The following is a 24580-nucleotide window of genomic DNA, read 5'->3' as shown; positions in this document are numbered from 1 at the left end:
TGTATCTTATGCCACCGAATACAGACGTTTTCCGTTCAGAGTACCACTTTCAAAAAATGGCTTTTTTTTTTTTATCAAATAGTCTGACCTGGGCTGCATATTTAAATTTTCCACTGGACAAAGCCTGAATTAGAATGAAAATAGAATTATTTTTTGTAATCTCAGTAACCATACGGCAACGGAGTAGTAAAAATTAGAATTGCCGTGAATGTTTGTAATTAAGAAAAGAAAAAAAAAAACACCTAAACGCAAACTAGTTCGTTTTGCGCTGTTCTTGAGAAACGTGTGAGAAACGAAGAAGGGAGTATTGTATTGGCGTAAATTCGTGCCATTAGGATATGAATTAAAAATGTCACAGAAAAATGTATGTTTTATTATACAAAAATACACAGAGTACTGTATTGTATAATACAAAAAAATATGTTACAATTAAGTTGTATCATTGTAAAAAAATTCAACATTAAATTTTCTGTGGCATTTTTAATTCACTTCTACTGAAAAATTATATCGTATTATTCAAAAATACAACATAACATTTTCTGTGGCATTTCTAATTCAAATCCTCGTGGCACATATTTACTTCTATATATTGTATGTATATGGCTATATTAAAGACCATCATTAATACAGCAGATATGTGCTTTTACAGATTAGTATTGGCACGAAGCGGGGAAGATTATTAATTTATTCCTTCCTTCCAACGAAGCCAGCAAGATGTTGTACAGTATTTGCAGTTATAGTTAGTTGCTTTGAAGTTCAAAGAAATAAAACTTGTCCACAAACTAATTGGTACATTCAACTTTTGCGGTGCCACTTCTCGCGAGAGTTGACGCTTGTCGAAGAAACAAGTACAAGTGGGAGGAAACTTTTTTTTTTTTAATTATTATTATTATTCTTTATCAAGGAAAATGCTTTATATTTAGTTTGACGGTGTATATGTTAGCCCACTAGCGTTTTGAGAATTATCGTCAATCACAATAAGGTTTTATAACTTTTTGCTGACTTTTACTTCCGTACACGTCACATGGGAGGTATAGGCTAGTGCTAGTCGTGATATTTTAATGAATAAAACTTCCGACGACATATTTTGACATTTTCAACCCACCAGCCTTGCCTTTCATGATTTTTTCAAGATAACAGCGGCCCAAGAAGTCAAATATGTCGCTGCTTACCGCCGTCGAGACAGCCATTAAGTCGTGCAAAGAAGAACAGGCGAAGGTGAATGGCCGAATTCACTACTACAGAGAACTACTACAAAGTCTGTAAGTACGCTTCCCCCCCCCCCCCCCCCATTTTACTCTATCAAACAATGATAATGATCATCTTTTTTTGTCAGCCCTATCATGTGTTGTCTTACCGAGTAAATCGGAAACGTATCGCAAGAATTGGCACCTGGCGCTGTGGCTTAGTTGGTTAAAGCGCCTGTCTAGTAAACAGGAGATCCTGGGTTCGAATCCCAGCAGTGCCTTTTTGAGGTTGTAATAATACACTGTTACTTTTCATTGGTTGGCACATCATACATTGTAGTCAGACTGGTTTTTAGTGATATTGTCAAATATAAAATTCAGTATGTCACTGTATTGACCAAAAATTACAATTCTAGAAAAAAATTAATAACTCAATGTGGTTTGAATCTCTGCTCAATTTGCTCTCCTTATATTTATCTATAATTGGATCTATTCTGTCTTTTCCCCATAGGGCAGCTCATGATGAACCAGAAACAACTAACGATGCTCCGACCGGTAATTTTCTTATTAATATAGCAAATTAATGTGCATCACTTAACCAGGAAGCCATTTTGAATAATCCCAGCATGCTTTGTGGTCATTGCTTTGTGGTCATGTTGGATTCTACATTGACATTACATTTGACAGGGAGATAACTGTAAATTAGATAGTTATATAAATTGGTAGGTATAACGTGATTCCTATACCATTGGCTAATATGTTGAAGATATCTGAAGTGGGTGTGTGCGTGGTATGAAGAAATATGGTTTGAAGAGGAGAAGAACAAAAATTCCTACTCCTAGGCCTGTATAGAAAGTGGATTCTTTACAAATATTCTGTTTTGGCCAGAAGACTTAAATTAAAAAAAAAAAAAAAAAAAAAATACAGGAATACAAGGTAAATACAACGTTTCTGGTCAAACACCAAATCCAACTTTTCCCACAGGAATGAAATAATTTGTTGGCATGGAGTTAAGTCAGAGGTTCGACTTCATGAAGCACTTTAGGGGACTTATATAATCATCAAACCTCGAAATTCCAATCACCTAAAGGGTAAAATGAGGTGTTTTATTTGAGGTAAATAGAGCGTGCGAGTGTACCTAACATACTACGTGTATATCATCTTTCTGAATGCTTGGTTCATTTAATGTTTGTGTGTCTTTTCAGACACAGCAACATCAAACCCAGCGGAAGAGCAAGAAATGAAACTGCTCGAACAAGCGTTACAAAAAGCCCTTTATGTGCGCACCGGCGCAAGGCTTTCTTCTAGTCAAGTCCCCGAGGGAAACAAACCCAGTCAGCTTCGAAAGGACCTCGCAGCCGTACCCAAACGGGCTTCTTCAAAAGCCTCGTCTGCTTTCAGAGGAAATCAGACGGCCGGCAGATCGACACTCGAGTCTGCCGGTAGTGACAAAAGAGTGCCCAGAAGGCCCGAAGAATCATTGAAATCCTCCGCCAGCTGCGCTCCAGGAAAGCGTAAAACCACGACCGATCTGAGGAGCGCGCATCATCGGGCTGCGAAAAGTGTCCAGCCCAAAGTCCAAAAAAACACAGTGAGCACAAGCGCTACAAGCAGCGCGCCGAGTGGCGAGGACCTGACCGGAGTTTCAGACACGGCAGATGACGGCCTGCCTCAACCAAGGAGGTATACTCGACGTGTGACTGATAGTAACGTTGTTCTATATTCCACATTCCAGACCAGAGGTGTCAAACTGGCCCGCCGTGTAATTTCAAATTAATATTAGAGCTGGCCCACCGGTATTACAAGTATGACACACTTGTTTGGTTCCATATTAAAAAGTTAATTTGTTCAACCTTGGCCCACGGCTTTGTTCAATTTAAAATTTTGGACCTCTGTGAATTTGAGTTTGACACCCCTGTTCCAGACCCACCCACAACAGCTGAAAATCTTCCAGAGGACAACTTTTAACAGAAAAACAATTTTATCCCTCCCGCGAGCTCTAATGTATGTAAATGTTTTGGTTTTGCAAGAGAGAATACTTCATGTATTGCACTTTCTGCGCGCAAGTGTGTCCCTTCAGGGTGGCGTGTGACGTTGTTTACTCTGCGTTTGAGATTGTGTGTGTCTACAAAAGACAAGGGCGTCGAACTAATTTTTTCACGGGCTACAAAAATATTTAATCGCCTCATCATATTTACATCAATTGACAGTGGTGCCGCCGTTCTCGAACAAATCGGTTTTCAAATGAAAATTTCCACATTTTTTTGCTTCTGTTTACAAACGAAAATCGGTGCTCGATTGCCCCCCAACAGAACAGACGCGGAGCGACCAGCTGACCCGCCCACCACGCGCTTTGTTATTGTCAATTCGACCGAACCCCCGAATAAAACCCGGAAATAACATAAAGCGCGGCGGTTGATTCGGTTTTCGAACAAACCGCCTTCTGGAACGCATTGTGGTCGAGAACTGAGGCACCACTGTATGAACTATTTTTTAAATTAGAAGTCAAGGATAATGAGTTTCTCAACTATTTTTCCATCCATCCATTTTCTTTGCCGCTTATCCTCACGAGGGTCACGGGGAGTGCTGGAGCCTATCCCAGCTGTCAACGGGCAGGAGGCGGGGTCCGCCCTGAACTGGTCGCCAGCCAATCGCAGGGCACATTGAGGCAAACAGCCGCACTCACAATCACAGCTAGGGGCAATTTAGAGTGTCCAATGAATGTTGCATGATTTTGGAATGTGGGAGGAAAAGCGGAGTGCCCACCCGGAAGAATCCCACCCAGGCACGGGGAGAACATGCAAACTCCACACAGGCGGGGCCGGGATTGAACCCAGGACCTCAGAACTGCGAGGCCAACGCTTTACCAGCTGATCCCCCGTGCCGCCTCAACTATTTTTCATGTTTGGTCAATAAAAAAATGCTTGTAATATCCCGTTATCATTTATGGAGTACGACAATTTTAAATGTTGGTCCAGATTTTCACAAGCACTACAGAAGTTGACAAACTTGATTTGCCTTTGGGGGCCACATAGAATCACGTGGCGGGCCGGATACGGCCCTCGGGCCTTGAGTTTGACACCTGTGATCTAAGAGAACAAAGAGTTATCTTAGCACGTGTTCATCTTAGCACGCGTGTTTCTTTTCATGTCTACTGTCAGGCAGCAGAGTGAGCAGACGGCAGAGTGGCTCTCTCTCAAGCTCAAGCAAAACAGGTGAGCAAAAATCTCTCCGTTTTGTGCCACTATCAAGCAGCTCGTATCTGATTTCTCTCGTCTGGCCATTTCCTTCCTCGACAGAATGTGGGACAAAGCGATGGCCGCTCAAAGGAAACCTGCACCTGGGAGGAGTCGCTTCATGGAGAGAATGAGAGCGACGGTACATCCTTCCTCTTTTCAAGTGCACTCACTTCTGTCAAATTGCGCTGGGAAAAGCCTCGTGCACTTTTTCCTCCCTGCTGTGTCACGGCTTCATAGGAGATGCATCAAAAATTATGCTTTTACAAAGGAAATAATCATTTTTTTTAAACTCGAGCAAACAATTAACCCACAAATTTACATTTATGCGTTTCCAAATCTTTTTTTTTTCCCCCTGTCCAAGGCTGTTCCTTTTTGAATTTAGGTAAAAAATAATCACAATAACCATGTCGACGAATAGGCCTAACAGTGCCACTTCTGAGACTACACTGGTGATGATTATATTTAGCAATAATATTGATAACTTTATATACCGTACTGTCTTTTCAAGGGACTCTAGGAAGCTTGAAGAAAAAAATGACAGTACCTGTATCACTGAGTCAAAAACGTGATAACACGGCTGATAAAATTACCAGACGAGATTTTTCCGTTTATAGGCGGAATTCAGTCTTTTTAAATTGCATGGATAAAAAAAATATATATATATATTTTCCATTTTTCTGCAATATTCCGGCCGTGACCTGTGCCAGAAATCTACACTTGTTTGTTTTCCGATCCGACTTTTTTGCAAGGGAGGCGGAAAATTTGTTACACGACCGTTGATTGGTTGAATGTGAAACGTGGACCACATTCGACCAATGAAAACGCTTGTTGCATACGAGGCAGTTTACGGGGCCATTTGCGAGTGAACACGATGGCGGTGGTCGAGAGGAAAGACAGTTTAGTTTAACAATGTCAACACATTATTTAATTTAAAACGGGCCTCCAAGCAAAAGATTATCTATATAGTCTTTCATATCTCTGGAGAACGGTAGCCGGGCAACACTGGACCGCTGGCTGGCAGTGGCACGTCTGCCTCGCAGCCGAGATGCGCGTGCAGTTTGTGTGGGTTTTCTCCAGGGACTGCGGCTTCCACCCACAAAAACACGCATGTCAGCGCTATCGAAGCCTCGGCGGTTGTGTTTGATCCACTCCAGAGTGGCCTTGTGCAGCGTTACGGGTATAGATTATGTCCTACATATTTCCACAATGCATTTTGAAAAGTAGTGAACGAGCGACCGATGAGCTGAGCATAAACAACCGACATACATAACAAAATGTAAGAAAACCTCACAACACAGATGGCCATAAAGTGCTTGGTATTAATTCAGTCAAATAGACTTGCCTTAAAACAATACAGTACAGTGTTATTATAATTTACATATTTAAATGTTATAGAAAAATGCCGATGAGCTCACGTTGATCTCTTGCGACAAATTATGTATTATTATTATTTCATTAGTAGGGAATGAGTCAATGGTGATGATGAGAAGACGGCAGCTCTGGTCGGAATCATTCACAAATGTTTCTGAAATGTGCGATGCGGGAAATGGATTGATACACTTCGCCGCGTGAGCTGTGCGGACAACGTTGCTATAATTATCCGCGGCTTGTCAATGTGACATTTACAGTTTCCTACGGACTGGCCACGCGGAAGCCCGGAGCAGATCGGAAGTCTGGTTGGCAGACTAACCCACCGGGCCGATGAACTAGTCCGCCAGCGCCAGACGATGGACCTTCTGGACCAGCACGCCCCAGAACTGGCCGCGGAACCGGGTAAAGTGCTCAGCATAACGAAATTTGGAGTGAATCCGAAAAGCAAGAAAATCTGTTGATGAGTTGACACTAAAACTTTTTCATTTTAAGTAATATTTTCACTGCCGGGGGCACGGTGGCTCAGCTGGTAAAGTGTCGGCCTCACAGTTCTGAGGTCCTGGGTTCAATCCCGGCCCCGCCTGTGTGGAGTTTGCATGTTCTCCCAGTGCCTGGGTGGGATTCCTCCGGGTGGGCACTCCAGTTTCCTCCCACATTCCAAAAACATGCAACATTAATTGGAGACTCTAAATTGCCCCTCGGTGTGATTGTGAGTGCAACTGTTGTTTGTCTCGATGTGCCCCGCGATTGGCTGGCGACCAGTTCAGGGTGTACCCCGCCTCCTGCCTGTTGACAGCTGGCATAGGCTCCAGCAACCCCCACAATCCTTGTGAGGATCAGCGGGTAAGATAGACGGATGGATTTTCACTGCCATCTAACTTTAAAGAGAGGTTAAAAAAAGACTAAAATAATCTCAAATCACGCCGATCTATTCGTTTTTCCAAGCTGCTTATCCTCACACGGGTCGCAGGAGTGGTGGAGCCTATCTATCCCAGCTAACTTCGGGCGAATGGCGGACTACGCCCTGAACTGGTTGCCAGTCAGCGGCAGGGTACACTTTTAAAGACGCCTGACAAGCAAGGTTGAGAGAACAGGAAAGTGTTTGTAAAGTTATTCTCTCCCCTAGTGGCTGTGATCGGTATTGCTGGAATATTTGCATTTGCATCTGCTTGGTTAAGTGCGTCCATACATGCAATGATTTTACATCATGTATGACAATCATATTGTAGCGAGCAGCTTGAGGTTTTCCTCTGTCATGGTAGCATCCACTTCTGGTTCTGCGGGTCGTCACACTTCATCATCATCTGCACTGTGATTGTCGGGTCACAAAAAAAAAAAAAAAAAAACCCCAAAATTTTGATGCGTATTGAGCTGGGGCGTCACGTTAAATGTGAAAAAATGGAATAACATCATCATTTTAGGAGTTCTAGTATGTAATAGGCCCGAGGGATTAATCAGTTTTCTCAATTCATTTGAGGGTCTTGCTCTGGATGTTTTTTAAAATTGTTATCATTTTGTGTTTTTAATACCTTTTTCCACGGTATAAGAGTTATCATATCAAGCAGGCCTCCATTGCAGCCTCCGGTGTGTATTTCTGAGGCTCCGAGCTTTCAACGTGTCATCCTGCCCTATGATGAAAAGGAATGTTTGGGCCATTTTTTTTTTTAAATTAACGTTCACAGAGGAGCAGAGCATGAGAAGGGGAAGAACGTGCGACATTTTGAATTGAATCCAGGCATTTTTATTTTTACTTCGACCTTGCCCGATGCCTGAGAACTGGCAGGAAGCGGCCGCTGAGAAATGGACACTTATCGTGCATCTCCTCTGCCCCTTTTTTTTTTTGTTTGTTTATACGACCGCAAGCAAGAACAGCTTAAAAGCACATTTCCATTTAACAACTGGAATTGCCTCTGCCGTAATGATCCGATTCCATTTCGTTTTTTTTTTTGTTTTTTTTTAAATCACTACAGGGATGAAAGAAGACAGGTGTTCCTGTTCAACGCCGGAAACGTTGCAAATGAGAGCAGCGGCGCTCCAGAGAATTGCAGAACGAACAAAACAAGGTAAGAGTATGTTTGTTTGTTTGTTTTTTTTTTTTAACCCACTACCCATTTCTATTCTAAATTGGTGTTAAAAGGAGCATATTTATTCCGCAAAAGGCATTCAAATGAACGGTAGCTACAATATGGAAGACAATATGAGTCTTATTACCGCTTAAAAATTCAATCACAATTGTGCTGATTGGACTGAGGTTGTCCATTCACACCTATTTTGTTTGCCATGCATGGATTCGTTGCAGCACTTTTGTGCTAAAGCTACAAGCAGTTTCCTGCTCCCCCTGATTTTTTTTTTTTTTTTTTGCTGACGGCTTTACTTTTTTTTTTCATAGATGCATTTTTCAACTTCAATGTCACAAATGGGATTGTAATAATTACATACCTTTATCTATGACCACTTCCTATTTGTCACTGAATTTAATTATAGCATTCATGCATTAGTCACTGTGGAAATAAAAGTTTTCCAAATTAGTTTTGAAAAAAATAAATAATAAAAAATAAAATATAAAAATTATTTACAGGGGGGCAGCAAAGTGGAGCAGCTGGAAAACGTTGGCTTCACAGTTCGATCCCAGACCTGCCTGTGTGGCATTCACATGTTCTCCCCGTGCCTTCGTGAGTTTTCTCCGGGCACTCCGCTTTCCTCCCACATCCCAAAAACATGCGAAATTAATTGGACACTCTAAATTGCCCCTAGGTGTGATTTTGAGTGCGGTTGTTTGTCTCGATGTGCCCTGCGATTGTCTGGCAACCAGTTCAGGGTGTACCCCGCCCCCTGCCCGTCGACAGCCGGGATAGGCTCCGGCACTCCCGTGACCCTTGTGAGGATAAGCGGCAAAGAAAATGGATGGATGGATGGATGGATGGAATTTACAGGGCATTGTAATAATTCCAATAAAAAAATTGGCTTATGCAAGTCATCCTACTGTAACTTTAGACATCTGCAATTTTCAGGTGACGTATATTCAAGAATTATTGAGTCGTTTTGTCCGATTTATTCCACGGAGACCAAACTCAGAAGTACTTGAGAGAAAGTACTGCCTTGCTTATTGCCCCTGTCCTGTGCTGTCCAGGCACTATTTGCTACCTGCGGGTCCCTTCCATGGTGTATTCATGTAGATTAAAACAAAAGTCTACTGCTGTTGTCATATACAGTACTGTCTACATTTATTGTTTTCATTTTTTTTTTTTTTGTCTGTCCCCTCTCAAATGTCCTAATTAGGATGGATTACAGTTTTTCTGTGTAGTTAGTCTCGCTCGAAAAAAAGAGGATCCATGCACAGCGTAGTTACAGTTAAAAAAAAACCCCGGTGGGAAGGCGGTATGATGCCAAATTTTGCCACTCGCATTGCAGAACCAAATTCATAACAACTCATTTTACAAGGTTGTGTAATTTCACAGTTGACAGGTGCATCGGGCATTACAGAGCCCAAGTTATTTGTAAACAAGCAATTAAACAATGAACTTTACAAAATATGTCTCCTTAAAAAGTCGTCAACGCTGCCTTTTTTTAAATCAAGGGCTCGGCTAATTCAAGCGCAGGCAGCAGACATTTTGGGGCTACGGTAGCTCACGCTCTATAAGTAGCCGTCTTTTCTTTCAGATTGGGAAGCATGGGATCGATGGAGGCCAGAGGGAGGTTGCCTTCACGCCGCCGGGCCAGCGGAAGATGAGGCCATCACGCGTCGTTTGCCCGTGACGATCACTTACACCTCGGAGGCCGAGCTGCGACAGCTGGAGACGACCAGGATGAGAATTGCTCTGCTCCGGCAGGAGATTGAGCTCCAGCAGGTGAGCGTTGTGCACCGCACTCCTTCATAATTTCATTCATGATAACTGCAAAGCGAAAGTGCTGTGGAGACTGCATGTGAATGCTAAAGAGCCGACGCGGCGCTGAATAAATTTGGAAAAATATCTACCGTATGGAGTATTTGGGAATATTGTGATGTCATGACAAAAGTGGGAACATGGGGAATCTAAAAAAAATAGTTTTCAAAAAGGATGCACTGATACCGCTTTTCTTTACACAGAGTAATAAAATTACAAGTTTTTATATTTGAGTACTCACCTATACTCAGTTCTGTACCTAATAAAATGTCTTTCAATTCTGATCTCATTTTAATTTAACCAGATATTGCTTTGCTCAAACATAACACTTTTATTAGCGTGCCAACTTGGCATTACTGTACTGACATTTTCACTCCCAACAGCACGTTTATCAATCTTTTCACACAATACTGTACTTTAAAATTTAAAATTTTAAATTCATATGGTGTCGCAGTCTGAGCCCTTGTGGGCCCTTTTTACGAGCAGGCGTCGAAACTCGGTGCTTGCTGGACGGTCCCCATCGCCGTCCAACCAGAATAGAATTTGCAGTTGGATAGAAATGTTGCCACGTGTGACACCTTCAGCTATCTACACAAGGCTGCAAGTACGGAAGGCTGGTGATGTCGTACCGCCGTGTAATATTGGTGAATTTCGTGTTCACCCTCGTGTGGATAAGCGGCTTGGAAAATAGACGGTATTATTGATGCGTCCCTTGTTCCTAAGATGTCCTCAACGGGCTGAAGTTTCCTTCTCCTTGTGAAGGCTCTGCAGGACGCGCTGTCCCCTCAGCTGGCCTCCATCGTCTCCTCGTGTCCCGACCGGAGTGTTTTGAGGGACGTGTACTCCCTTTTGGCTGAAGGAGGTCAACGTTTCCCTGCCATCATCCTGGATTCTGAGCCGGAGTAAATGATTGCCTCTTTTTCAAGGTCATTATTAAGTGATTATTCTTTTTTTTTTTTATGTTTAAAGTTCCAAATTAGTATTTAATTTGTCATTGTATTGCGTGATGATATGACAATAAAGGCAGTGCCTCAGCTCTCTTACCCGTCTTTATTTGTAATGTACATCCATCCGTTTTGTACGCCGCTTATCCGGGAGTGTCTGCGGGCGGAAGTCGCTCTACGCTCTGGAAAGTCGCAAGGCACCTGCGGAGATGGACAACAGAACCGACACATCACAGTCAGGTGAGTAAACCACGACATCAATGACCTATTGTTAAATTCCATACATAATTGCATAAAATTGCATTTAGCCAGGCAAATTCTAATCACATTTCCCTTGACATTTACACACTTGAAAATTCAACAATCCTCACGTGAATATATTTGGAATGCGGGAGGATGGTTGAACCTGAAGGAAAAACCCACCCAAGCACGGGAGTTGTCATGCAAACGACGCAGGAGGGCCTGAGCTGGGATTCAAACCTGGTACCTCTCAGACGTGGGGGTGATGTGCTAAACCACTCCCACACATTCACAGTTTGTGCAGTCAAAGACAAACTTTCTTGAATTAGTGAATACGCATAAAGCGAGTATCGTCATTTCCGGCCTATAAGCCGCGACTTTTTTTCCACACGCTTTCAACCCTGCGGCTTATGCGGCGATGCGGCTAATTTGTGCATTTTTTTTTAACGGCCGCAAGGGGGCACTCGAGTGGAAAAGCTAAGAGTGAGACGGGTGGAATATATGTGCCGAAGAAGTGACTTTTACCATATGTTTTTTTTTTTTTTTTTTTTTACCGCCCCTGTTAGCGCTGTGCTAGCTTGTTGCTGCTGTGTTACTGCCGTGTCGCCGTGATTTTTACCAGTATGTTTGTATGCCCTATTAGCGGTGTGCTAGCATTAGCGTCATGCTCGCATATTGCTGCTGTGTTACTGTTGAGTCAACGGCAATCTAGGTATGATTTTTTTTCTAACCGGGCCTTGTTAGTGGTGTGCTGCCGCGGCTGTTTTTTTTTTTTTTTTTTTAACCAGCTCTGTTCGTGCTACTGTGTTGTTGCTATGTTAAGCTAAGCTAAGGTATTAAAACTGTACCGTCTTTCTTTGTAAATATCTCATGTTTCAATGTGGGTTTGAACGTGGGCACTTGCGGCTTATACACAGGTGCGGCTTATGTATGTACCAAATGGTATTTCCTTTACAAATGTACTGGGTGAGGCTTATAATCAGGTGCGCTCTGTAGGCCGGAAATTACGGTAAATAGCGGTTTTGTCTGTTTTATAGCTATCACATTGCGAAAGCCCGTTCGTTGTACTACAGGGAAGTAAGATGTTAGTAATACTGATCCTAAAGTAATTCACCATCTGCGTTGTGAAGAAACTCAGCAATTGGGTTTTATTTACTCACCAAATGGGAGTATGTTGGAAGCCCCGGGGGAGGTCTTAAGGGCTCGTGCCCGCTGTTGACATGTGCCCGGCTTCGGCCTTGCCAGATGGGGCGACAGGTGGCTTGGAGTTCACGCAGCAGGACGTGGGTGTCGGGGGGCCTGCTGAAGACACCAAGCCTGAGATGATAACACATGGGGAGCTGCTCGGCCGTATGCTCCGGTCTAGAAATGCCAACATTTCCCATGGGGGGGTTAGAAAAAGATCAAGTTCAAATAGTCTTTCAAGTGAGTCTTAGTCAATTAAATGTATGGCAAAGGCTAAAAAAGAAAAAGTCAAACGTGTTCTCCGGGATCAGAATTGTCAGAAAGCAGCCAAGCAATGTGATTGTGCCTTGGGGGCCGCCCATGGAGTGCGAGGAAGCATCCTCGGCCCGATGGCGTCGACTCCAGTGGGAGTGGCGCCTACGCAACGCAGCCTTCCCCTGACCCGAATGCATCGACGCATTCAGGCCGGAGCGGCGGCAGCTGATCTTCTTCTCGCACTTTAGCTGTCGCCAGCGCAACGCTCCCACTTCCACCGGCTTGGCTTCGCGACTTCCCAAGTTCGACCTGTCTCGTGCTCGAGTACCACTTCATTCACTCCGACTTTCCAATTATCCGTATATTCCAGGCAGGAATATTTTTACTCCATATTTTTTCCCATTTCATCTGGGAAAGACTTATACTATCCATCACAGGTGTCGGGCAGAATCCAAACCATCACTTTTCAGGAAAATCCAGAAAACGGTGTTTTGTGTATTATGTATAAACACAGTCACAATATTTCTACCATCATATAACTTGAAGTTCCTTCAGCGACTTAAAGCTAATCTGCCACATTTCATGAAGATGAATGTCTTGCATCTTCTGCAGTATGCTTTTTGTCACGATGTCTTTGTAACCTCTCCGGCCTACTAGCTCTCTTGTCCACCCGTTGAAATTGTTTTAAAATACCATTGCCTGATGTTTTTGTTGCGCGCGTAACTTGTTTGTTAACTGTTAGCCCGCGTGACTGCGGTGTTTTCCCTCGTAAACTTGGTGGGGGCTGCACGAATGTTTCTAATGAATGTGTAAATGTCTGTTTCATGGTTTGAGAGCAAATTCCAACTGCTAATAGCAATCAACAGCTTGAAATCTCTTTAGAAGAGTATTTATGAATTATATCTGCCAAATTGGTCCTTGATGTGAAGGGAAGTGGAGCCACCAGCGCTCGTATCTCAAGCTTGGGATCCCGAGTCGAAGCAAAAACTGTCGATCAACAACTTCTAGTAACGAATATTGAAAATGTGTCTTTAAATGTCAGCCTCTTCCAGTGACAATTGGAGCCTGGATGGGATTTTTTTCCACATTTATGATTTACAGTTGGAGTCTTCGGTTTTCAACAGACCTTTGTCGTGACATTTTAAGGGTCCAAAACAGTGTGTAGTGTAGTAAATATGTGGTATGACATGCTCACTAATTGCTGTACTTAGTGTTTTTCGTTTGTTTGTGCTGCCTTGAAATGTTTCTCATAAATATTTATTACGACGTTGCTCTTTGATATACAACCACACATTTCGGGATGTGCACATATTGAATTATGTCACTGCCGTGGGAACAAAGCCCTGGCGTAAAGCCGGGACCCCTTGTAACTGACGAAAATTTTGTCCATCCATCCATTCCCTACCAGTTCTCTGGGTCAGGTCGGAAGTAGCTCCAACAGGGATATCCAGACTTCCCTTTCTCCAGCCACTTCTTCCAGCTCTTCCGGAGGGATCCCGAGGCGTTCCCAAGCCACCCGAGCGACCGGGTCTCCCCAGCGTGTCCTGGGTAATTCTCTGGGTCTCTTTCCGGTGGGACATGCCCGGAACACCTCACCAGGGAGACCTTCAGATTCCCCAGCCACCTCATCTGGGTCCTCTCAATGCGGAGGAGCAGCGGCTCGACACCTTATCGTGGTGGAGGGGTTTGTGTGTCCCGATGATTCTTGGAGCTAAGTTGTCTGGGGGCTTCACGCCCCTGGTAGGGTCACCCACGGCCAAACAGGTCCTCGGTGAGCGACCAGACAAAGTACGACTCCAAAACTGATATGATGACTACAAAAATTGGATCTTGGTTTCCCTTGCCCAAAATTTCCCTGCTGTTCAAAAAGAATTTTTTTTTAACTTCTCAATTCAATAGTTACTGTGTTAACGGCAAAAACATTGGAATGGACGAAAAAACGAAAAATGTCTTGACTCGTTCTTGAGTTTTCCAGTGCATGTTATCAGCAGCTTATCACTCCTAAAGAAAAAGGAGGCGGGGGGAATAAAAATCTGCCCTTTTCAAGTTAACAGGGACTGAAAAAGAAAATCCACAGGAACTCGAAGCTCCCCCAGGAATCTCAGCTTGATCTCAAACATGTTGTTTTCTCCTCCACTGCTCACAAAAGCATTCCAGTCTTCCCAGTCCCTGCTTTGTTTCGCTTCTGCCCTTCTCAAGTTCTCCTTTCAGAGCAACACCATTGACCGCCTGTGAATGTCAGTGCCACAGCGTACTGTAGGCGTACTGTATTCTTCATTTTCCTTTTCAGCGTTCCCCTGAGCAAGGCGGGAAAGAGTACACTAATGGAGCATGTTTGGCATGCGTATGAGAATATTAGGTATCCAATTATCTCGTTAATGGGGGGGCTTTGAGGAGCTGGAGTCCTTTTATCTAATCACGACGAGACAGTCAAAGTCATGCTACTTCCTGGAATTTTGAGCCATTTATTGATTTTGGTTGCATCGTCAATTATAAAGGACCGTACACTCACCAGCCACAATATTGGGGTTCTGGGATCCATCTAAAGAACGGTGTATCCGAATTTAATGAGGATGAGTGCAATAGAAAATGCTTAAATGGATGGATCGTATGGCAGCGCTCGTGGTGAGCGTGGATGCCTCAGACTTGACTTGAGTGTTTGAATCTAAGATCTGGCCTACATTCTTTTTCTGGGTACTCGGACTTCTATTCCAAAGTCATGCATGTTGTGCATCGAAGACGACGTGTGAGTTGAAGTTGTTGTTTGTCTGCTTGTTCCGATCCGCATTTGACTGGAAACCAGTCCAGCGTGTACCCGGCCTCTCGTTCAAAGTCGATTGGGATAGGTTCCGTTTCACCTTTTGACCGTATTTCGGATAAGTGCTTTAAAAAATGAGTCAAAGGATCGATTTTGTTGTTCTAGCACATTGCCGTTCCGTGTCTTCTCCAAGGAACGAATACCAAATGGGGAATTCGGCGTGCAGCGTCACACAGGGATCATGTGAAGAGACACGAAAAAAGTAGCCGGGCTATTTGGTGGAAGGCTGATTTTATGGAAAGCGAGGGACAACTGAAGTGTGGCGAGTGGCTGCAAAGCGGCTATTCCGTTTCCTTTTCATTCAACAAGACCCGACATCGCGGGTGTTTTTGTGCCAGTGGGTGGGAACCGAATAGGCCAGTTCCATTGTGTCACACGTCGCATTTCTGCGTGTAAAGGCATCGTCTGCTCGGTGTTTTAGCAAACATCCGTGTGTAGGCGCGCTCATTAATAAAGGCTTGAGTAGATGCTGGAGCTGTTGCATGCGGGGGGTGACACACCTTTGTTATTGCCGAGTGTCGCAGTGCATGTCAAATTTACGACGAAGGCATCCTCCTCGGCTCTGCAGTTGTCTCCGGCCTTTTTTTCCTCTACCTGATAACATCGGGAAGATTACAACTGTGAGGTATCGATGGGGAGATGTAGGGGGAAGAAAAAGGGGGAACCGTTAACTCTCCCCCTTCCTGCTCTTCATCAGCCCTCCCTCCCCTCCCCGATTCAGTATCGCCAGACGTCACACAGAAGAAACACCAATGGGAGCGCTGAGACGTCCCCACAGCACCTCCTACTCCCCCACTCGGCTTTATATGTGCCTCGCTACTGGACTCCGTCCCAGTGCACAATGTGCTGCTTCAGGTTGACAGCGGCCGCAAAGGGAGGAGGACAACGTGACTGTGGTTTTAGGACCAACTTCATCAGAAAGCTTCTCCTGCTCCACCCTGCGGAGACCTCATAGCTGGGTTTGACTTTCCTCTCTCTGGCTGACTCGACAAAGGGTTGGAAGCAAAGCTTCACCTGCCCCTGCAGTAAGGATGGGCTGCACCACAGTGCCCCTTGCGTGCCAACCCCAAGAGGGGCAGTCCTTGGAAGCCGGTGGCGCCAAAGTCCCGGAGGTGCTCTCCTCTCTGGACCGTTTGTCCCAGGCCACCGGGGGCATGGAGAAGTCTTGGTACCGCTGCATCTTCCCCTTCGGAATCATCTCGTTGGTAATCGGCGTGGCGGGGACGGGGGTGACCTACACTTACAACGATCTGCCCCAGACCAAGGTGGTGTCTGTGGTGCTGCTGGTCGCTGGGCTCTTGCTCCTCGTGATGGCCACCGCCTGCTGGACCGTCCACAAGAAGAAGAGGAGGAAAAAGAAAGAGGGAGGCTCCTCCTCGGAGCAGTGTCCGCTGTGAAGCGTATCGAGGAGGGAGGGAAGTCTTGGCGGAACTTCAAAAGCGGAGGTTGGGGAGTTGACTGAAGAAGTCGGCACTCCACCTCCTGCATGTGCGGTATTCCCTCTTCTCTCCCAACACAGAAGATGACAGACAGACAGACACCACGCATCTGTTGAGTCTGAAGACTTTTGGATTGAGGAGGGATCCACCGTGTCTCACATGCTCTTTTATCATCGGACGGCCGGTGTCCGGTGTCAAAACAACCTTCAAGAAGACACAGCAAATATGAACCGCAGTCTAGTTCGTATTTACACACGCTGGCAGTCCTCCCGCGGTACGCAGAAGCACCGCCGGAGTCGCTGCCGGCGTCACCGGCGCACGTCAGTTGTGGCGCCCCGGGACAGGTGACTCTCGGGGAGGGCAGCAGCGGGGCCCGAAGACGGCAACCCGACACGCCGGCCGAAAGAGCAGCTCACCCACGTCAGCGGATGGCGTCACTCCCTCGTCCTGTGACACCGCAGCAATGTGTCGGGGAGGGGGGCTTTTTTTATGCAACGGGAGAGCGGAACTCGAGTCCGCGAGGATCCCGGTGGTATCTGCGCGGACGACGCCGTATCGGGTCGGAGCGCTCGAAATAAAAATCAAAAAACTCCAGGATTTACTTATGAAGGAACACAAAACGTTCGCACCCGCAAAGGGGTCTTTTGCGACGGTGCAGTTCCTGCCGAGGTCCGTTTGCCAGGTACCTCAACTCCACACCAGTCGGGACAGGATTATTGAAGGACACATGCCACAAGTAGGACCCCGGCTGATCCGGCGCCGCTCGTAGCCCCTCCCGCTTCGTGCCTTGACCAAGCACACATGGAAAAAGGCTCTGTCACATTTGTATGTTTCCATATGAACTCGTGCCCCCCGACACTCCACTTGCCCTTGCGCTGACTCTCGTAATCTTTTCCCAGGCAGCTCTTTCTTCATCCGCCCCATCTGCAGTTGGACCGCTCCCGTTACTCGATCCCTAATGGTTTTCCCAGCTGAAGACAATTAAAGACTTCATTTAAAAGGAGCAAACTTGTCCAAATAAGTTCGGCCTCGCCTCTCCTATCGCATAGCGACGTCTTTTTTTTCCGCCCCCTTGAGAGGCAACAGTGAGTCAGTGTAGCACTCCAGAGGCGAATTATACCGCTTGTTTGAATCCAGGATCGTCGTCTTTCACTCACTGTTCCAAACTCGTGACCATCGGTGAGTTCTGGAATGCAAATCGACGTCTAACTTTTTCTTTTTTTCCTATTGAATGAAGATGGAGGCGCCGTCTTCAATATAGAACGCTACCTCCTATTGGATTCAATTGTGTAGCATTGGTAGCATTGCGAGAAATAATCCAAGCACACGTCATATAACGAAGAAAGATTTTTTTTTAATGGTTGTGGACTGACAAAAGAAAAAAAAAATCCAGAATAAGATATGACAAATGCATTTCCAGTAATATTACAAGAATAGGGTCAGAATTTTATGAGGGAAATGCTTGACGAAAAATGTATTTAGAGCTCCTGTCGTTAAAGAAGACAAGAAGAGACCATCCAGCATCTTTAAATGTTTTATTGTGGACTCTTTCCATGTTAGCGAGTTTTTTTAATTGTTTACCATTTGGAGCTGGAATAAGGAATTTCAACTGATTTTGTCTTTTTATACGCAAAATCCAGCATTGCATTCAACTCGCCTACTTTTCCCCATTTTTTTTCCCCCAGCAGCACTACAACTTTCTCCTCGAAACATAATTTTGTTTTTTTTTGACTTGTGACTGCCAATATCGGTAGCAACGATGTGTTCTAAATGAGTCGAAGCTAGAACGCATTGTTACGGTTAGGTAGGGGAAGCTGAGCCTCGGGTTAGGGTCGCCGGAGCAGTTGCCTGTTTCACTCTTCTTTATAAGCATTTTTTTTTTTTATTAATACATAGCCCCATAAATCAAATAACTGCCTAAAAACATGATGAGAACACAATAAGAACACACACTTGCCTTAATTACAGTTTCCAGCGAAGGTGTGCTCCATTTGCTTACCCAGACGTCCAAGTCGTTCATAGGAATGAAGTATTTTGTACGCCTGTTATATCCAATTATATTTTGCGTGCTATTTGATATTTCGCGGCCACAATTTAGTATTTTGTGCAGACGTTGTACATGTATCAGAATCAGCTGTAATGGCCAAGAACGCACAAGGAATTTGTCGCTGGTAGTTGGTGCCGGCGTGACGGTCTGAGCGCTCCCGGTGCTGAAAAGTCACCGTGTGATTAACGCGCATTCGCGTATATTTTGTAATTTTCCGGCCAGTCTGAAACATCCCCATCCATGCTTCAACATCGTCGTCGAGTGTTCATGTTTGCTATGGACGTCTCAGAAGGAACAATGCAGCGAACGTACATATCTTTTTGTCAACTTTTGTTTTCAGGTTCGCTTAGGGTTAGGTCATAACGTATGTTAGCTACCGCTATGTAGAAGAAGGGGAACTATGAGACCGGGGGATGTCCCAGTAAGCGTCCGCTACGTACCCAGAGTTCCCCTGTTAGACTTTTCAGCACGGGGGAGCGCTCAGACCGTCGCACCGGCCTTGTACGACATACACGTTGAGTACGAAGAACAATAGATAGTCAGCGGTCATTGACGGAGAACTAAAATATGTTTATTCAAGATTGCATCGAATCAAAAGGATCTGTAAAGCGGCGTACGTACGTACGGTACATATCAAATCCAAGTTTAAGGATTTTGCCTCTCGTGATGAAAGTTTACTGAGGGCAGATTCTCAAAAAGCTCAAGCGATTACCCTGTGGGTGTGTTAAGACCATTTTTCCTTCCCCTTGACAACCGTAAATGTTGAACCACCCACCTCAAAGTTTTTCTTCTTTGTATTTGCGGCTGGCTGAATGCACTCCGGCACCATGCTGCCTCTCGCAGGTCACTCTTGTTACTACGACCGACATTGTTTTGCGCGTGCGGGCGGGCTCACGTTTGGGAAATTGTGTGTGTACTCTGCTTTTGTGAGCTCATTTTTCATAGATGCAAAATCCAATCGTGGGTCTGTGCTTGTGCGTGACTTGGGAATGTAGACAAAGACGCAGTTGAAGCTTAACACCACACAAACAGTATTTTTTTTGAAAGCATCTCTGATGATTCTGTGCCATTGTGTTACCGTGCTGCTAACGTGAGCAGATGTTGTTTGTTTGTTTTTTCCCTCCTGCCTTTAAATATGAAAAATAGGGGAAAATCTACCTCCGTGCTGTGCGTGTGGGAGGGGGAACGCCGTCATTTTGTACTTTGGCCCCCATAGACGGCCGCGTTTTCTGCTTGTGCTGCCGGTCGAGATGTGTTTCGGTCCTGTACATGGGACAACTTGATATTTATACTGTATATTTCCACGTAGATGTACATTTTACATTGGTGTCAATAAATGTTCAGCAAAGCGTGTTTGTTTCCGCTGCGTGGTTTGTCCTCATTTTCTTTGTTTTGGGGAAAATATACATTCTCGGCTATTGTGTAATGACACAAGCCGCATTTGAACGTCTCAAAAGTGCTGCGACGTGGACTTCGGTCAAAGTGTGCTCCGTCAAACGTCAAACAAAAGTCGACTTTCGTTACGCATGACGGCGAAAATTTCATATCTAAAAAAAATACTGCTTAAAAGTGTTTTGTTTTTTCTCTGATGCTGGTGACAAATATCAAAATGGAAAATAATGTGGTGTAAGAAAGGCGATGAATATCTAACATAACATCATTAAGTAATATAAAGGTATATAAGTAAAACAATATGTTTAGATATTTTGATATTTAACCAAGATAATGCAAATGTAAATAGCATGTAATTAACAGCATTATGGCTAAAGGCTGGTATGAAAGTTTGTCGTCTGTCCAGTACCCCAAATTTGCATTTATTTTAGTTTGCTTTTATTGTATGTCAGTTATCAATGTTATGATGATCCCGTAAACATTAACTCACTCGTTTTTATGATGTGTGTCAGATTTCCTCAAACAATGAGTACCGTAATTCCCGGCCTACAGAGCGCACAAGATGGTACACGCAAAGAGTTTTCAAAGTTAGCTTAACTTAGCAACAACACGGTAGCACGGACAGGGCTGGTAAAAAACGACAAAACAAAAACAAAACATACCGGTAAAAGGCTACACAGTAGCAACACGGTAGCACAGCACTAACAGGCCCGGTCAAAAAAATAAATAAATACATCGCTGAGACGCGGCAGTAACACAGCGGCAACACGCTAGCGTGGCGCTAACGCTAGTGCGGCTCTAACCCTAGTGCAGCACTAACAGGGCCGGTTAAAAATAAAACATGCCGGTAAAAGTCACTTCCTCGGCACATATATTCCACCGGCGTCACTCTTACCTTTTCCGCTCGAGTGCCCCCTCGCGGCCGTTAGAAAAAAATGCACAAATTAGCCGCTTCACCGCATGAGCCGCAGGGTTGAAAGCGTGCGGAAAAAAAAGTCGCGGCTCGTAGTCCGGAAATTACGGTACTCTACTTTAACTGTGTCAGTTTTAATGTGTAATTGTTGAGTATTTTACAACTTTTAAACAATTGATCCAACAATGAGTGACCTTAAAGGGTGAGTAGTTTCCCTTTAGTTTTGTTTTACAGGGGTCAGGTATATTTTCAAACGTCGTATGGCGGTTAATAACGCAAAAATGATGCAGAAATTGTGCGTGTCTTAGCCCAGGGCATATGAAGTTGAATTTCCGAGCTAAATCAAATCCAGCATTTGACCAGATTTGCAGCTTTCTTTCAGTTTGAGGTTTTCCTCGAAATGAACACGAAACGCGAGTGCTGGGAAGCAGCTGTGCGCGAGCGCGCGATGTTTACGTTTGCGCAAAGTGGGCGCGGAGGCTAACAGGGCCAAAGCGCACATGTGGCGGAAGCGCTCGGTTGCACACATGACAGGAAACGAGTTGTGGGAGCATCTCATCCGCCTGTCCGTCTTCGGCGCGCCTTTCCCGAAACTTGGCGGGCGGCCTCGTTTGATTTCACGCAATTTGAAAAAGATGTTGAAAGTGGATGGCGAGGGAACGGCACAAAAGTATCAAATAACATCAACAACGTGATTTTGCCTCATGAAAGCTTCAAGGGGAAGCCGGAGAGGAATTTGGCTTCATCAGCCCAAATCCAAACTTAAATGCTCTTGGATGTTGGCGGAGTGGAAGTTCAATTGGCAAATTGCAAATGTGTCAGCAGACTTTTCCTGACCCAAAAAGCCTCAATCCTGTCATTACGGAGCAAAAGACTCTTTGGCAAAGTGTAACTTTTAAGGCGTTGCGCTTAAATGCGACCAAATTTCCCACTTGTAAGAAATATCCATCCACCCAGTTTCTTAGCCGCTTATCCTCATAGAGGTCGCGGGAGTGCAGGAGCCTATCCCAGCTGTCAACGGGCAGGAGGCGGGGCACACCCTGAACTGGTTGCCAGCCAATCGCAGGGCACAACGAGACAAACAGCCACATTCACAATCACACCTCGGGGCAATTTAGAGTATCCAAATAATGTTGCATGTTTTTGGCATGTGGGAGGAAACCGGAGTGCGCGGAGAAAACCCACGCAGGCACGGGGAGAACATGCAAACACCACACAGGCGGGGCTGGGATCGAACCCGCGTCCTCAAAACTGTGGGGCCAACGCTTTATCAGCTGCTCCACTGTGCCACCCTTATAAGAAACATTACTTTTTAAAATTGAATATTACAGTACAGCCCAATTTCTAGCGGGGAAAAAAAAAACTTCTTCTGATCTCATTAGGAAAAACCAAACAGTGAAAGTTCATAAATGAAAAATTATGCATTTACATTACAAAATGAAATGGTAATTTTATGAAGGGAAATTAGTCAGAATGTTGTGGAATTCAAAACTTTTTCCTACCCTGCGATTTATGCGGCGATGCTGCGCTCACGTTAGTGCGGCATGGCGTTTGCGCGGCGCTAGCGTTAGCGTCTCACTAGCATTAGCACGGCACTAGCGTTAGTGCACCTCGCCTCACTACACAGAAAGAGTTTAATGCTAGCACCGTGCTAATGCAAGCGCCGCGCTACCGTTAAACTCTTTCTGTGTACCGAGCTTATAACCAGGTGCGCTCTGTAGGGCGGGAATTACGGTGGATGTAATATCAATTTAAATGTATTCACTTGTAATGTGAGATCTTTTTGCATATATGTATGCATTGTATTTATATACTAGATATTGATGAAATATTCTAATAACATTGCAGTTCTTTCACCTTACATTATGAGAAATCTTTGCAGACTTGCAACTGTATTTGATTTCTCTTTTTGTATTAAAATCTTTTAAAATGAACCTTTTTCATGCAGCCTTATAAAAGTAATCTGTTTGTGTATGAGTAAAAATCTTAAAAACATATTTGAAATGCAAGTGATATTACAGGTTTCTTACAACTTTGTATTATTTGTTAGATTTTATTTTATTTTTTTTACATTTGTTTCTTTTCAGTGCGACCACAATCCATTTCTTCATTTTAAATTACAAAATGTGATTGAATTCATGTAAAATTCAAATAACTTTATTGCCAATTTCTCATCTTAATTTGAGCACTTTGGTCAAATATTGTACAGTTATTACTTTTCATTATAATTCTATGTTTCTTTATCGTTTTCAATGTGCCCCTGGTAATGTCAAGTTGATTTATTTATTTATTTTAAATTCGTTTTTGCTTACATTTGATCACATGCGATGATTTCGGGAAGTGAAAAAAATGAATGATTTGAAGCAAGCGGAAAAAAAAACCCCAACATTTCTTTCCCTGTAAATGAATTGTGGTGGCCTTTTTCTATTCTCCAGATGCGATTATGTGAGTCGAAAGGTGCCAATTGATTCCCCCCCCCCCCCCCCCCCCCGAGCCGTTTACTGGTCACTTTGTGTTTTATCGAGTGTACTGGTTGTGGTTTCCAGGGAAACAGCGGCTGCTGCATCCGCGTGAAGAATGTCACAGCCTCCGCCCCACCCGAGGTCACGCGCTGACTTCCGAGGCGATCGGCTCACACGACACCGCGCGGCCAGAATGACATGTCGGACAACCCCCGATAATTCCATAAGCATCGACGTGACCGGTTCGGGTGATCTTCATGCCAAGTACAACCTCAAAAAATACTTTGCTTTCCCAAGTTCAACATCCCCCCAAAACACTAGAGTCTGCCTTTCAAATATTTTTTTTTTTGTCTAATCTGAAAAAAAAAAACAAATACAGATCCACTCATCCATTCTCTTAGCTTCTTAACCTCACAAGGAGTCCTTGGAAGAATGTCGAGAACATGCCAATTTGAACAGGCGGGTCCAGGATTGAACCCCGGCCCTCAGAACTGTGAGGCCAACGCTTTAACAGCCGCGCCACCGTGCCGCCACAAATACAGATAAGGTGTATTTTTTTTTTACATCTGTTATTACTAGCTATTTTCAAATGTATTTTTTTCAAGCAGGACATCATAACAGTTCGATCTTGCTCGTCCTGTCAAAACTTACCTGTGAGCAAAGCTGTGTCCAGCGGTTTGTTTTTTAGTTTCAGAATGCACATTTAGTTAATAAAAGAAACATATAAAATATATATATTTTTTAGTTTTCTACATTTTAATCTGTATTTCAATTTACCTTTACCATAGTGCTTTTACGCAAGCGACCTCTGCTCTTTATTCTATTTATAGACCTTTATTTAATTGAGGATATGATTTTTTTTTCCCGTTTTGCGCAATGTGTGCGTGTCTCTTTAAACGATTTACCTTTAAATCGTGGGTGAATTTACGTAACTACATATCCCACAATCCTCTACTCCGATGGGCCAATGGGCGTTGCTCGGTTTGTGGTCAACCAATCGTATGCGCTTTTTGCCGAGCGCGTACTTCGAATCCCGGCCACGCTGTCCAGTCGCGACGCAGCGTTCTGCAGTTTATAAACGCTGACCAATGGGAGCGACTTTAACCGGTGCTAGCCAATCGTGTCGCATATACGTGCGACCAATCAAATCAAATGCAGTGTTTAAACAGTCGGCCTGGGCGGTGCTTCGGGGAGCTTCGAGGCG

At 44.3% G+C, this 24580-nt stretch overlaps 1 protein-coding gene, 1 long non-coding RNA gene and 1 other non-coding gene across 4 annotated transcripts; 2 read left to right on the top strand and 1 right to left on the bottom strand.

Moving 5' to 3' along the window:
- Nucleotides 1-1025: 1025 nt before the first annotated feature.
- On the top strand, nucleotides 1026-10587 carry LOC133515058 (tubulin epsilon and delta complex protein 2). The gene is made up of 9 exons (XM_061847303.1): nucleotides 1026-1262; nucleotides 1699-1742; nucleotides 2393-2870; nucleotides 4349-4402; nucleotides 4487-4565; nucleotides 6055-6199; nucleotides 7768-7860; nucleotides 9458-9645; nucleotides 10444-10587. Exons 1-9 carry the CDS (start codon nucleotides 1159-1161, stop codon nucleotides 10585-10587), a joined length of 1329 nt encoding a protein of 442 aa, XP_061703287.1. The 5' UTR covers nucleotides 1026-1158.
- trnat-agu (transfer RNA threonine (anticodon AGU)) lies at nucleotides 1395-1468 on the top strand. Its single transcript has one exon. It is a non-coding gene; the product is annotated as a tRNA-Thr (tRNA).
- LOC133515062 (uncharacterized) lies at nucleotides 10441-19908 on the bottom strand. Of its 2 annotated transcripts, none has more exons than XR_009798946.1 (3): nucleotides 12026-13702; nucleotides 10726-10826; nucleotides 10441-10573 (listed from the first exon to the last, which is right to left on the bottom strand). It is a non-coding gene; the product is annotated as an uncharacterized LOC133515062 (long non-coding RNA). The 2 variants fall into 2 exon arrangements; XR_009798947.1 differs by lacking the exon at nucleotides 10441-10573 and adding an exon at nucleotides 19385-19908 and having other exon boundaries at nucleotides 10730-10826; nucleotides 12026-12164.
- Between the last annotated feature and the right edge of the window lie 4672 nt (nucleotides 19909-24580).

Source organism: Syngnathoides biaculeatus, chromosome 16 (assembly GCF_019802595.1).
Source record: "Syngnathoides biaculeatus isolate LvHL_M chromosome 16, ASM1980259v1, whole genome shotgun sequence".
NCBI lineage: Eukaryota > Metazoa > Chordata > Actinopteri > Syngnathiformes > Syngnathidae > Syngnathoides > Syngnathoides biaculeatus.
The sequence above is the reverse complement of the archived record's forward strand: the minus strand, read 5'-3'. Positions and strand labels throughout refer to the sequence as shown.

Bases quoted from the DNA above. Each gene is read 5' to 3' on its own strand.
- LOC133515058 (XM_061847303.1), top strand. From the start codon at position 1,159: ATGTCGCTGCTTACCGCCGTCGAGACAGCCATTAAGTCGTGCAAAGAA. The intron at 4,403-4,486 runs GTGAGCAAAAAT...CTTCCTCGACAG, and splicing joins CTCAAGCTCAAGCAAAACAG to AATGTGGGACAAAGCGATGG. The intron at 6,200-7,767 runs GTAAAGTGCTCA...AAATCACTACAG, and splicing joins AGAACTGGCCGCGGAACCGG to GGATGAAAGAAGACAGGTGT.